Here is a 15,920-nt window from a genome sequence, read left to right as displayed (position 1 = left end):
GACACTACACAGTGCAGATCTAAGTGTCTAGTCAGATTGAAATTAGTCCCTTCATTAGTAAATGATATTGAGCAAGCTTTCATTCATGCCACAATATAGTAAATTGAATGATTGCATAACTATTTAGGTCAGGAATATGATTTTGAGTTTGATTATCTGAAAAAAAAAGTTTAATCAATGATTAATTAATCTGGCTGCAATTGAGAAAATTAGTCAGTGTAACCTAAAATGCTGAGTTGAATGGTTGGATAGTGGGGTTGATTTTACGACAGATTTAAAGTACAAATAACTTGTCTTTTAGTGTTTTCTACTTAATAGTTTAAATTCAATACTTTTAGCATTAAAATTGAACCTACTTAAACCAAGTGATTAGTCGATCATTACTCAAATCATTCATTCATTTTCTGAACCTGCTTTATCCTTACTGGGGTCACGGGGGTCACTTGGAGCCTATCCCAGCTACATAGGGGCGAAGGCGGGGTACACCCTGGACAAGTCGCCAGTTCATCGCAGGGCTGAACATATAGAGACAAACAATCACTCTCACATTCACGCCTATGGGCAATTTAGATTAACCAATTAACCTATTAGTGCATGTCTTTGGATGGTGGGAGGAAGCCGGAGTACCCGGAGAGAACCCACGCAGACACGGGGAGAACATGCAAACTCCACACAGAAAGGTCCCACCCCCCGTCGACTGGTGTTGGAATCGAACCCAGGACCTTCTTGCTGTGAGGCACGAGTGCTAACCACTGCACCACCGTGTCGCCCATTACTCAAATCATTTAAGTGCAATCACTTGCCTCAGATTTTTGGAGTAAACTCTACTTATCCGGGCTATAACAGTCAGTTTCATCTAAAATAGGTGGAGTCTGCGCGTAAGAGCTTTACAGAAGGAATAAAAGACTTTGCATAGTGATTTGTTTTTGCTTTTGGGCACATTATAGCACCGACCAGATGGTTGTGTGTGAATATTGTCTATTTTCACTACAGATATTGTGTCATGTTGCAGCAGCTGAAACACAGGTGTTAGGCCTACTGATAATTGAATGATGGATCTGTGTGCTAGGATGCATAATGTTAATTCATCTAAATTAGGCTAAAAATCTGCAGTAACTGACACCAAATCTGCTGGGAGAAGGTAACGTTAAAGCAAAAATGGCATAAGAACCACTTATTTAGGGCTATTGTTTAAAAAAAAAAAAAAAAAAAAAAAAAGTAAATATTAAGGCTAAAAGTTGCACTTTCGTCCTGGACTGAGAAATCGTGATCTTCACAGTTGATTCCAATAATAGCAATATTCAAATGTCTGCATAGAAATGTCTCAGACCAGTCCTGCAGCCTAATTTCCTTGCTCTCCTTGAGGAAAAATTAATTTCACAGTCTTTCTTTTGTGAAAATCAATCTGATTCCACCCACAGATTTTATTACAGACTTTGGTTTGGCTCACAGTATGATGAAGGAGCAGGAAGAGGATGGATGGATGATGTGGTGGGTCGTGTTGAGCTGTTGCTGACGGTCAGTTTCATTTCAGTGCATCTATAATAGCTCTTTTTTTTTTTTTTTTTGTGACTCACCCACAGAATAGAGCTGCTGGTCGCGATGTCACTCATCTGGACCGTGCATAATCAGCTCTGATCTGATCTTTATGGGAGTCCAGAACACGTCAGACCTGAGTTAAAGAGCGGCAGACAAATGCATGTGAACATTTACATCCCCAGAGGTTCATATTTTCTCCTGCCTCCAAATATACCTTAGACTAAAAGGAGAAAGAACATTTACTGTATGTTCTGTCACTGGTAGCAAGTATGGCACACATCACCCCCCAGTGGACATAAGTGGTAATGACAGCCCCTGAAATGGTTTAGTTTCATGCTGGGCACACTATGACCTGACACTGTAGAGGAGGAGTTTATTTGAAGTCTGGATGCAGTTCAGCTTTAAAACCAGACCTGTAGTTTAGAGGCGTTTAGCTGAGACGCTGTCAGGAAGGTTCTAATAGTTTTGGATTTGTCATTTGAGTTTAATTTGATTTAGTTTTGACTTTTTTTTCTCTAATTCAGTCAGTTTTAATTCATTTTTAGAGCAGGTTTGCTAGTTTTTATTAGTTTTCATTTTTGTCTAAATGCTTAGTTTTAGTTTAGTTTTAGTTTAATTTCAGTTTTGTCGTATCTTTTCTCTTCTTCTTCGTCGTATTCAACTAAATCCCAGACAGGACTCTGCTGCTTTCTCACAGTTTTAGTCTCCATGTTTCCAGGTAGAGTGGGGACCAGAAGACGACTCTACACAGGAAATTTGCCTGAGTAAAATTTACTCAAATTGAAGAAAGTTTTACTCTGCTCAGATAATATTTGGTCCCTCCCTAAAAAGAGGAAAAGTTACTCTTTGGGTAGAGCTCTCCAAACTCAATATAGAGCCAAATTTACACATTATAGAGCCAAATTTATTCATTATAGAGCTAAGTTTACTCAATATAAAGCCAAATTTATTCAATATAGAGCCAAATTTACTCATTATAGAGCCAAATTTACTCAATATAGCCAAATTTATTCATTATAGAGCCAAATTTACTCATTATAGAGCCAAATTTACTCAATATAGACAAATTTATTCAATATAGAGCCAAATTTATTTAATATAGAACCAAATTTATTCAATATAGAGCCAAATTTGCTCAAAATGGAGCCAAATTTATTCAATATCCAGCCAAATTTATTCAATATAGAGCCAAATTTACTCATATAGAGCCAAACTGACTCATTATAGAGCCAAATTTACTCACTATAGAGCCAAATTTACTCATTATAGAGCCAAATTTACTCACTATAGAGCCAAATTTACCCATTATAGAGCCAAATTTACTCATTATAGAGCCAAATTTATTCTTTTTGAGGAAAATGCTCAGTAATTTTTCCTGTGTAAATGACAAGTAACGAGAAGTGACGGACCATGAAGTACTGTATGGTGCCGCTAGGTAAAATTGCTAGAGCGAAATAAATTGCTTTCGTATCAATCTGATGTTGACAAAGACGAAAACGAAGGGAATTTTACAAAAATTTTTATATGTTTTAGTTAGTTTTGTAAGCACACAATACAGTTTCAATTAGTTATCGTTTTTCCTTTTAATTAAAGTTTTTATTTATTTCAGTTAACGAAAATGTTTTTTCAATTCTAGTTTTTGTCATTTTGTTAGTTTTCATTAATGATAATAACCTTGGCTGTCAGAGGCTCATAAGGTTATTTGTGTTTTTATAGTAAATATCATCATGTACCTTAAAGGTCACAGGTGTCAAACATGTGGCCTTGGGGGCCAAATCCGGCCGGCTAGAGGGTCTATACTGGAAACATCATGATGCAACAGTTTTTTCAGATGCAGTTTTTTTTTAATTTTTATGGAATATCCTTTGTTGTGGACTGTTTTCTTTTCTTTCTCTTTTTTTTTTGTATAAAGTTGTGAAACTCTCGTCCACAAATGTGGACAGAAAACCCATAGCTGGGTCTGAGGAGGTTAAAGGTTTTCCACCTAAAGACTGTCACTGCTCCATCAGTGTATGTGCATCCAAATGACCTGTGTCTCTGAACTTTGATTAAAAAAAAAAAAAAAAAAAAGAGAAAGCTGTCCTGGGAAGTCTTTGTCTTCTGAGTGCAGTCCAGTTGTCCAAACCTCCAGCAGACGTTGGTTCCCTTTATTCAAGTTGGGGGAAACAGCAAGTTAAAACAAAAATAAGACAAAACAAAACAAAAAACAGAACTTGACAGTAAGAGGTCAGCAAATCTGCTTAATCACTGGTTTATTGTTTATTAGGATCAGCAGCTCTTTAACCCTTTATCGGGTCACTGAAAAATGTCAAATGCAGACGATAATATTATAATAAATGGTGACAAAGCTCTTTTTTATTATTATATCATTATTTTCATTATTGGATTGTCTTAGCTTTCTCTGTTGCTGAATTTGCACTGACCTTCATAAATCTCTTATGAATTCATAACTTATGACCTTGATGTTGGAATTTACGAGCGGCACTTGAAGGCAGCGCGCAGGTATCATTTACGGGCACATTCCAGGTAAAACTAGAAGCACTCGGAGAGCGCAGACCTCCGCCAAGGCTGATCAGTGCCCCCCCCGTGGGCCCCCCCACGCCAAGGAGGTTATGTTTTTGCCAGGGTTTGTTTGTCTGTCTGTCTGTCCGTTAGTGTGCAACATAACTCAAAAAGTTATGGACAGATTTTGATGAAATTTTCAGGGTTTGTTGGAAATGCCCCCCCTCCCCCCCCCCCCCCCCCGTGGGCCCCCCCACCCCCGATCACCACCAAAATTTAATCATTTCTTCCTTATCCCATTTCCAACAAACCCTGAAAATTTCATCAAAATCTGTCCAGAACTTTTTGAGTTATGTTGCACACTAACGGACAGACAAACAGACAGACAGACAGACCCTGGCAAAAACATAACCTCCTTGGCGGAGGTAAAAAAAAAAAAACAACTTCACTTGTAAAATGAGCGGGTTAAGTAGGCTACAAAAATGTTGTGTATCATAACAGATTGTGTAATAAAGTGTGTATGAGTAAAGGCTGTTTGGACCCGCCTCTGTCACTAATGATTAACTCAAGCTGCTTTAACAAAGGACACTAAAGCAAAACTGGATCTGACGCAAACCTGTGCTGTTTTACCGCTTAGTTTGCCTCGTTTTTCTTCTGTTTCCGAAAGCCCAGGTGAGGTGAATAACACGGGGATTTCCTGAAGGTTAAACCGGATTTTCAAAGTGTGGAGAAAATGAAAGCAGCTCCACGGAACAGGAAATAATAATAATAAAAGAAGCAGAAACAGAAACAGCAGGCGCACACCTGAGCCGCACAGGTAAGAACAGACTCTGATCCTGACTGCTTTTATTCTTCATCTGAATGCAAATCTGTGTGTAATCTGTGTTTTGGTTCAATATTTGTTCTTATAATCTGCATACAGAAGGCTGGTGGATTTCAGTTCCTGGTGGAAAGTTTGTTAAAACTATGGCGCAGTGTGTGTTTATTACAGGTTATATGAGGTTTATTTGACCCTCAAACACTCTTATCAGATTATATGTGACTTTAAACACACTTTTAAATTGAGATATATGCAAAATATGATATAATATAAGATGGAATCTTTAATTTTATGGCCTAAAATGGAATTATATGGCACTGTTTGTGAAATAGATCCATAATATTTTCTTTGAGCTGCAATTAATTGTGAAGTTTTAGATAAATAGAGAAGTTTTGTTTTATATTAGGGGAAAAAAAGTCCTGAATGTGGATATATTCAGTGAATTTCCTCCTCTGTGACATGAAATTGGATAGTTCTAAACATTTAACCCATTAAGACCCAGTGTTACGTTTGGAATGAGGCCAGCATGGATTTAAGAATGTGTAGTTCATTTTTGATATTTAAAAAAAAAAAAAGGTACGTAGGGCAATTTTTGAAGGATAGAATTGTTAAGATCTAATAAGTAATAAGTAAATAATTTATTTTTGACTCTACATTAAATTACCATTAATTTGGTTGGTTATGCTTTCTACATTTCTGCTTTAGTTTCACTTTTTTTTAAAAATGTTTTTGCTTGTTTGTTTGGTTGTATGCATTGTTGTTTTTTTCTTTTTCCTATATTGAATGCTGGGTAACTGAATTTTTTATGTAGGACAGGCATTAATATAAGCATTCTGCTTCTGCCTGGGCCTTTTCAGTCACTAACCTGTTGGTAATGTCTGTAGTGTTGACACTGGTTGTATTATGTGATGACTGAATAAAGAATTTCATCATCATCATTTATTACAATTTAACCCTCTATATTTTGTGTTTTGTTTTTTTTAGTGAACATCAGGGTTACTATCTTTCTTTTTTTTTTTTTTTTTTAAATCATTATTCATTTTTATTTTTACTCACAAAACCACAACAACAAGAATCTACAAGTCACTAGAAATAAACCAATAAAAACAATAGCCATGAGGGAGAAACAAACAAAAAAAAAAAACTGTTAGATGACAATAGATAAGAACCAAGACAATAGACAAAAATCATGAAAAAAAAAGGCCATAGACAAAATATACATATACGTGTATATATATATATATATATACACACACACACACGTTATAAGACTATAGACAGAAAACAAAGAGACTAGACAGGAAAAAAAACAAAAAAAAATAAATATACAACAGACAAAAAACAGATTAAAAAAGACTAAATCAAACAAAAGTAGTAGTGTTGTTTGGTTTTGAACATCTGGTATTTTTTTTTTTACATTTAATTTATTAATCATGTAGTTGTTCATAAAAGCTCATATTAAAGCTGAGGGTTTTTATATCAGAATAAGAGAAAACTGATGAAGAAGTGACTTTTTCAGCAAAATCTATCATTAACTGAACATAAACCAAGTATCTCCATCCACTCTCATTGATCCAACTCCACAGGTTTTACTGGTGAATCAATGTTGTAGAAGATGACGGTGTTTCCACGGTAACTATGGAGCCTCTGATCGTCCAAATGGGTCATATCCGATGACCATGAAAAAATGACAAACTGCATTTACACCAAATATTTACACGTATTGATAGGATTAGTGCAGGTATTAAAAATTCTAGATCAGTAGATGGTTTTGGTGACTGCTTGGGCCGTTCTGGGTTAAGGGTATTTTTCACCAATTTCTGATATTTTATGCACCAAACAATCGATTAACCCATAAAGACCCAGTGCTACTTTTGTGTCAGTTTGCAAATTAATTTCTCTCTATATTTAACCTTTGTTAAGAAATTCTCACCTTTTATTCTAATATTATCCTTTGTATTTAGCATTTTTTTCAATGAAAATCAGGTATTTTCCCATATTTAATTCACTGATCATGTAGATGTTCATAAAAACTCAGATTAAAGTTTGTTGTCATAATGTAAGAGATGAAGAAAAATGAAGAAAATGTGACTTTTGCTGCAATTTGTTTTAAAATTGTATCAGTAAAATTCTGGTGTAAAGTGTTTTGGTTTCATTTTAATAGAAACTTTAACTTTCACACTATCTAGTAAAACTTGTTATATTAAAGCACAAGTTGGAGATCAGGGCAGAGATTATTAGTGGTATAGTGTAGAGACAGAAACTGAAAGTAAAGAACGTGAATGTTTACTTTTCATTGGCTTCAACCTGAATGTTCACTTTGACTTTTCTTATAAATAGAAACTGTAATTTAAATGAGTGACAGATGTAAAACATGATGTCACAGATACAGGAATGAGTTTTCCTCCAGCATCTGTGTTTGAAGTTTTGGGGGTTTTTTGGGGAGGGATTTAAACCTTAAATCAACAATATCATCAGATGGAAAATGTTCCTTATTTGCTTCCATTCAAGTGTAGAGTCATACTTTACTTTCACCTGCATAAATACACCTGTACCTGGCCAGATGGTAAACAGTTAAACCAGATAAAATAGTTAAACAGTAGCTGCTGCACTAAAAGAAACTGAAAGTAAAAAAGCTGCATGGGTACTATCGATTGGACTCAAACCTGACATAAAAAGTAGGGATGCATTGATACCACTTTTTTTCCAGACCGAGTACAAGTACAAGTACTTACATTTGAGTACCGATTTGAGTACTTAATAATCCCATTACAGTTCTTAGTTCCTTTTGATAATGAATAATAATAATAATGGATCACGACTGTTAAGCACTTGCAAAACGCAAACGAAATCCAATCCATTGTTATTATTATTATTATTATTAGTAGTAGTAGTAGTAGTAGTAGTAGTAGTAGTAGTAGTAGTAGTATTACATAGTTTCTTCCTAAGATGGAAAATCAGTAGTGAAACACATTGTAAATTCTGTAAGTTATAACATCTATACACAACTGGGAGACACAAAACAAATGATCCCATTGATCATTCCCAAAATTATAAAGACAATAAAGTATATCTTTATTATATCTACAGTGTAGTGTGACTTCAGGGTGAAGTCAAGGGAAGGTTAAAATTCAGTCCAAAAAATGTAATTACAATAATCAAGGAGTTTTATGAGTGTGAATGTTTGTGAAGTGACACAGTTTTGTGCCGTCATTCTGGGTTCATTTTATAAACTCTCATAAATAAACTACATTTATTCCAAATACATTGATATTTGACTATTATATTATTTATGACGTATTCTAAACACACAGTGTTTAAAATCAATAAATGCATATATCTATGCAGAATACATTTGAATATAATGTTAATATTATTTGTATGTTATAAATATTGTAAAAAAAAAAAAAAAGTATGATATTGATAACTGAAATAAAAAATGTTTAATTTGATATTTACTTTTGTTGTCCATCCATGACACTGCCATTTTTCTAAACATTTGCTATTCAGGCATTATCAAATATTATTTTCCTCTAATCAATTATTGGGTTGGAAAATAGAGGGTTTAAGGTTTACACTGAATACATTTGAGGATGAAAATGTCAGAGGAACTGTACTTTGGAGAACTTTGTAATTCTTGCAAAAAATAGATGTTAATTTTTTTGTCTGTCCATGACGCAGTAGTTTTTGATATTTTGCATTTAAAAATATTTGAAAACTACATTTTGCCCTTTGAGTCTGTTTAAGATGGCATTTAGACCTTTACAGTTATGTGTAATATTTGTGTTAAACTTGTCTGGTTCTGAAGTAGTGGCCTGTCCGTCCGTGACCTCGCCCTTTAGCCCTATGTGGACATTTGTCTCGTGCTCAAAATGCCTTCATTGCTTAAAATAAAACATGCACACAAACACAGAACACCACCCGTTGTGCCACTCATGACAGTACATTACTCATAACGTGTTACACACACCTGTGATACAAACACATTGCACATAATATGTATTACACACACCCCGTAGTAAAAACATGTGCAGTGAAACCATTGGGTAATGATGGAGGCTGGCACGTGCATTTTTATAGTGTGTGTGTGGGATGGGTGGGGGTGGGGGGGTTGTATTCTGTCAGTACCCCCATTATGAACTGACCCCAGAACAGACTGGACTCAAACATGGAGCTGGTGTCCATGGTGGTGTGTCCCAGATGAGTGGGTTTGGTTTATTAGCTGCATGTTGAGGTTTCCATACGGTGCTGATGTCACGTATCTGACTAAGCTCTGTAGTACGGCCCGACACAAACCATAATCCCCTGGTCTGGTTTCGACTGTAGATGAGAAGAAACACTTTCAACATAAACCTTCCAGCTGAAGATTCCATGCATTCCATCCGTTCATGTATGAGTCCACCTGAGTGATGCGTGACCACAGGACGATGATGCATCTGCTTTAACAGACGTGTGCAAGGAGATGGTTTTAGGTGGTTCTAGGGATGCACCGATACTGATACCAGTATCAGGCATCGGCTCCGATACTCAGTGTGTGTACTCGTATTCATACTCGTAAAAGTAATCCGATACAAATGCACCGATACCACTTACGGCCGTTTGACATTCACAGTTCAGTGCAGCAGGTACGCGGCAGTGGAATAATGTGTGTGGAGTGTGAAGAGTGTGGAGATTTTTCTAAATAAATGACGGTGATAAAAGTAACGCTGACTGTAAGTAATGTTACAGACACAGGCAGATACGGACGCAGCGTTCTGTCCGTCCTCTGCGTACATTCCATCTGTTTTCCAGGTGCTGGCGGATGTGTACACAGACAGAGAATACCACCGGGAGTACAGTGCGGTGCGGACCCCCGCCAGCGGAAGTGAAAATGAAACTTATCACTCATTTCTCTTTTCTCTTCCTGCTGAAGCTAAGCTGTTAAACCTTACCAGCGAAAACATTAGTTTCACATTAGTGTTACCTCTGTCGTCTCCATGTTTGTTATTACTGACTTTCTTCTTCTTCTTCTCAAAAAACTTTCCTCTTCTTTGTGGTATTTATCCAGTATGATTAATTCAGAGCGGCGCCCCCTGGTGGATTAATTGAGAAACGCTCATTCCAACACATTAAATGTCAGTAGCAGCACTTTGTTCCAGTCAGACTAATGACAACGACAATAAAGCACATTTACAAAAGGAACTAAGAACTGGAATGGGATTATTAAGGACTTGTATCGGTACTCGGTATTGGCAAGTACTCAAATGTAAGTACTTGTACTCGGTCTGGAAAAAAGTGGTATCAGTGCATCCCTAAGTGGTTCAGATAAACAGACTGATGGGCTGGTGTTTTTGTGCAGTAGACTGAGAACAGCTGCATCATCAGAAAAAGTAAAAACAACGTTCCCAGCGAGGCAACTGGAACATTCACATATACTAAAACTGGACTGATGCATAGATTAGCATGGCCCTGGATGACATGCAAATGTGTTTTCTTGTTTTCATTTTGCAACACCACAATGAACACACCTCATCTTGTTTGGTTTCAGAAGATACTGTATGTAGGGTCAGGCCAAGTTAGTCCTCAGATGGATCTATTCTATTTTGCAGACCTACTGCAGTAGAAAAGCTCTGCAAAATAAATCGAATAAAGCTGATTATTATTGGGAACTTTTCTGTCTGAAAATTATAAAAGATTTCTAAGTTGCAAAACTCATCTTATTCAACAAAAATTCTACTTGAAACCTGTTTATTTCTGTAGTATATTAATTGTGAATGTGTTTCTCCAGTCATATTTGGCAGTGATTCTCAACTGGTGGGTCGTTTTCAGTGGGTCATGGGAAGAAACAAATCCTAGTAGTAGGTGGCAGTAATGCACTGTAATGCTAATTAACACTAGATATAAAAGAAGACCCTAAAGCACAGGTGTCAAATATGTGGCCCGGGGGCTAAATCCGGCCCGCCAAAAGGTCCAATCCGGCCCCTGGGATGAATTTGTGAAATGCAAAAATTACACTGAAGATATTAACAATCAAGGATGTTAAAATCATTTTAGGTCAATTCAATCTAAAGTGGGTCAGAACCAGTAAAATAATAACTTATAAATAATGAAAACTGCAAATATTTCTCTTTGTTTTACTTTAAAAAAAAAAACAAAAAAACAAAACAGTTAAATTATACAAAAATGTTTATATTTACAGACTTATCTTTTCCAAAAAAAAGTGAGTAACTTGAACAAATATGAACAACCTTAAATGTCTTAATAGAAGTATGTGGAGTTTTAATAATATTCTGCTTGTTATTAAGTGATTTGAGTATTTGTAGATCCATTGTGATCTGTAAGTTGTAATGCACATGTATAAATGATAAAGTGAGACATAATATTGCTAAAATTGCACTTATTTTTCTTAAGAATTTTCAGGGTGTTTATATTTGTTCATGTTATGTTCAAGTACAGTTGTAGATGTAAACATTTTCATTACAGAATCTTACTTTTTTCACTCAAAAACATAGAGAAAACCTTGGGGTCGAGACTATATAACAGGTCCCAGTACCCCTCCCCCCCATATCACATCATGTCCAATTATATTGTAAATATGTAAACAATATATATGCGTGTACAGTACAAGGTTATTATCGTTAACAAAAACTAACGAAATGACGAAAACTAGAATTGAAAAAACATTTTCATTAACTGAAATAAATAAAAACTATAATTAAAAGAAAAAAAACTATAATTAACTGAAACTGTATTGTGTATTGTGTGTTTACAAAACTAACTAAAACGTATAAAAATTGTGGATAAAATTCCCTTCGTTTTCATCTTTTTCAATGTCGGATTGATACGAAAGCGATTTATTTCGCTCTAGCAATTTTAGCTAGTGGCACCATACGGTACTTTACAGTCTGTCACTTCTCATCACTTGTGGTTTACAGTCGTCTTCTGGTCCCCACTCTACCTGGAAACATGGAGACTAAAGTTGGGAGAAATCAGAGTCCTACATGGGATTTATTTGAATATGACAGTGAAGAAGATAAAAGATAGGACAAAACTAAAATTAATACTAAAACTAAACTAAAACTAAGCATTTACAAAAAAAATGAAAACTAATAAAAACTAGCAAACCTGCTCTAAAAACAAATTAAAACTAAGTGAATTAGAGAAAAAAAGTCAAAACTAAATAAAACTAAACTATAATGAAAAATCCAAAACTATTATAACCTTGGTACAGTACAAGTAATAATAATAGAAATTTTCCTTTTATATTTAATGTTTGGCTCTTTTTCATATTTGGAATGTTTTTTCCTGTTTTTTCTGCACTTTGTTTTTCTGTATTTTTGTTGCTGTTAACACTGTAATTTCCCTTATCGTATCTTATCTTATCTTATCTTATCTTATCTTATCTTATCTTATCTTATCTTATCTTATCTTATCTTATCTTATCTTATCTTATCCCGGATCCTGGGTCCCATTTATTCATGATGAATTTCTTTTTAAAAACCATAAGTGTATTGTCCATCATTGAAATCTTTCTCCATGAAAAGCTCTAAGGTCGAACATAAGTATATTTTTAAACTGTATACATTTGACACTGTAGTTATAGTTCATAGGTTCCTCTAATAACCTTGACAGTTCTACAGTGTTTGATGCTATTGAACCTCTTGTGCATTTTGAGCCAGGAAATGCTGATTGAAAGTAATAAACCATTAAAGATCAATCAGAGATAACTGAGGTTTGCCTGCAGGACTTTTACTAGTAATGGAGTAACTTCATAGTGTGGTATAAGTACTTTCACTGAAGTAAAGGGTCTGAATACTTGGACTGACGTCACATACAGAATGAGAGCGTTTCATATTCACCTTCTCACCTTGTTGTCAAGAACAGAACGGGCAGGGACTTGTGTTTTCAGTAAACAGCTCTGCTCCGCCCGTCCCCGTCCACCAAAAACACACCTAACCTGTACATTTCAGTCCCAGTCCCTCCTCAGAGCGCTGTTACCGTCTTCTTCTGTGGTGTTTTCTCACAGCTGGACGATATTACTGGACGAGATGTCTGTGATGATGGACCGACCCGTTGAAAGTGCAGACGAGGACCGAGCCTCCCTCAAAAGCAACGGGAAGACGTCGACCGATGGCGCCGTGAAGGAGACGCTGGGCATGTTGCAAACGTTCCGGAGGAGCATTCGGCGTGCATCCGGAGGAAAGGGGTCAAAGGTCACGCCCAAAGCAGACACAGCTGGCAACGAATTGGCAAGTCCGCAGCCGCCGCCGTCACCCAGTGAGTATCTAACATAAAATCTGCTGTGGGATGGAGTTTAGAGGCTGGAAATATGGCTTCTCAAGGTCAGAAAAAGACAAAACAGTAAAAAACAGTGGCATGTTGTTTATCTAGACCAGGGGCGTCAAACTCATTTTAGTTCAGGGGCCATATTCAGCTAAATTTGATCTGCGGTGGGCCGCACCAGAAAAATAATAACATAATAACCTATAAATAATGACAACTCCAAATGTTTGGCTTTGTTTTAGTGTAAAAAAAAAAAACACATTAAATTATGAAAATACTTACTTTTATAAACTATCCAAAAAAAAACCAAAACTGAAAAACCTGAAATTTAAATTAAAAAACGTAAGAAAATTTAGTGGAATTTTAACAATATTATTCCTCAACTGATCGTTTCTACATGTGCATTATGGATTAGATCTACAAAGACACTAAACACTGAGGAACAGGAAGAAAAACAGTTAAAATTGTGCTTAATTTTCTTCAGACATTTCAGGTTGTTCATATTTGTTCAGGTTATTCACATTTTAGTGTTTCAGGATAGTTTATAAATGTAAATATTTTCATAGTTTAATGTTATTTTTTGCACTAATACAAAGAAAAAAAAATAAGTTGTTAATTCTAGATTTTTTTTGGCTTAATTCAAGATTTTTGTACTTAATTGAAAATTTTTTTTTTTTTTTTGGCTTAATTCAAGATTTTTTGCTAAATTTGGGAATTTTTTTGGCCTAATTGAAGATGTTTTTTACTTAATTGGAGATTTTTTTTTTTTGCTTAATTCAAGATTTTTTTTGGCTTAATTCAAGATTTTTTGCTAAATTTGAGAATTTTTTTGGCCTAATTGAAGATTTTTTTTTTTTTTAACTTAATTGGAGATTTTTTTTTTTTTGCTTAATTCAAGATTTTATTTTTTTTTTTACTTAATTCAAGATGTTTTGGGGCTTAATTCAAGATTTTTTGCTAAATTTGAGATTTTTTTTTTTTTTTTTTTTGCTTAATTGAAGATTTTTTGTTTTGGCTTAATTCAAGATGTTTGACGCCCCTGATCTAGACTAAGGAGGTCAAACTCATTTTAGTTCATTTACTGCCCAATAGGGTCTCAAGTGGGTCAGACCAGTAAAATAATAACATAATAACCTCTAAATAATGACAACTCACAACTTTTCTTTATGTTTTAGAACATAGGTGTCAAACATGCGGCCCAGGGGCCAAAACCAGCCCGCCAAAGGGTCCAATCTGGCCCCTGGGATGAATTTGTGAAATGCAAAAATTATAATAAAGATATTAACAATCAAGGATGTGAAAATCATTTTAGGTCAGTTCAATCTGAAGTGGGTCAGACCAGTAAAATACAATCATAACAACCTATAAATAATGAAAAACGCAAATTTTTGTCTTTTTTTTAGTGTGAAAAGGGTAAAATTACACAAAAATGTTTATATTTACAGACTATCCTTTTACAACAAATGTGAATAACCTGAACAAATATGAACAATATGAACTTTCTTAAGAGACATATGTATAATTTTCCCAATATTCTGCCTGTTACTAAATATTTTGTGTATTTGTAGATCCACTGTGATCTGTAAGTTGTGATGCACATGTATAAATGATAAATTAAGGCATAATATTGTTCAAATTGCACTTATTTTTCTTAAGGATTTTCAGGTTGTTCGTATTTGTTCATGTTATGTTCAAGTACAGTTCGTAGATGTAAACATTTTCATTATGGAATTTAAATTTTTTCCCTCAAAAACATAGAGAAAACTTTGGAGTTGACATTATTTATAAGTTATTATCCTATTATTTATATTATTTTACTGGTTTGGCCCACTTTCGATCTGATCAGGCTGAATGTGGCCCCTGAATTAAAATGAGTTTGACACCCCTGTTTTAGAGAGAAAAAAAGTAAAATCACATCATGAAATACTTTCATCAAACTGTACTTTAAAAAAAACTTGAAAAATGAGTGCAATTTTTACAGTTTTATTATTTACACATGTGCATTACAACTTATTGATCACAGTGGATTTGAAAAGACAAAATACATTTAATAACAGGCAGAATGGTGTTAAAATTCCACATACTTCTCTTAAAGGTCCCATATTATGCTATTTTTCAGTCACGTCATATAGGTCTCAGAAGCCCAAAAACATAGTATTTAAGTTTGTTCGCCCCAAATTCATCCTTTGTTTGGAGTTTCAGCGGTCGAAAAAGTCACTCTCACCAGCCCTCCTCAGAACAGACCGTTTCTGGGCCTGCTTCCGGGTACGCAAATGAACGCATCTGTCCACGCTCACTCCCCCTCCCCTCTCTGGGAGAGGACGCGGCTTACGCTAGCGGTACTACGCACTAATGTTGACTGTGAAGCCCCTCTCTCGTCTACAATACACGTCTCAGACAGAACGTCTTTCCAAACACTGGCTTTCTTTGCCCCGAGGCGTGATTGAGCCCCGACGGAAAACGGCGGTGTTGTGTCGGGTTCGTGGACCTGACACGGAAAGACGCCTGCCGCCACTAATGCAGGCAGCTACTAACAAGCTTGATGCTAACTATACTGATGCCAACCACAAAAGGCTCGTGTTCACAGTAGTTCTGTTGAATGTCTCTTGATATTATCAGCTCTTGCATGTTAACGGGAACGCAAACGTTAGCAGCAGTAACCGAGCTATGTTAGCTGCCATGCTAACGTTAGACGTACACATTAACACCCACCAGCTTATCCGTAATGTAGGGTTATGCAGTAAAGATACAAAAAAATGATCAGAACTTACATCTCCCACACTTGTACTTGGGTCAC

The 15,920-nt window shown here is 35.5% G+C and overlaps 1 protein-coding gene across 2 annotated transcripts in view; it reads left to right on the top strand.

The window, feature by feature from the left end:
• Positions 1-4,700: 4,700 nt before the first annotated feature.
• The window catches only part of exoc3l4 (exocyst complex component 3-like 4), a 74,905-nt gene continuing 63,685 nt past the window's right edge, over positions 4,701-15,920 (top strand). Inside the window, exons 1-2 of one of the 2 annotated variants that reach the window (XM_030127674.1) lie at positions 4,701-4,858; positions 12,867-13,117. In XM_030127674.1, the coding sequence (XP_029983534.1) occupies positions 12,889-13,117 (229 nt within the window). In that variant the 5' untranslated portion in view covers positions 4,701-4,858; positions 12,867-12,888. Of the gene's footprint in view, positions 4,859-12,790; positions 13,118-15,920 lie in introns of those variants that run through there. The other variant, XM_030127675.1, reaches the window with a different exon arrangement.

The sequence above is a fragment of the Sphaeramia orbicularis genome, chromosome 22, assembly GCF_902148855.1.
Source record: "Sphaeramia orbicularis chromosome 22, fSphaOr1.1, whole genome shotgun sequence".
Taxonomy (NCBI): Eukaryota; Metazoa; Chordata; class Actinopteri; order Kurtiformes; family Apogonidae; genus Sphaeramia; species Sphaeramia orbicularis.
Note: the sequence above shows the minus strand (reverse complement) of the source record. Positions and strands in the feature narration are given on the sequence as shown.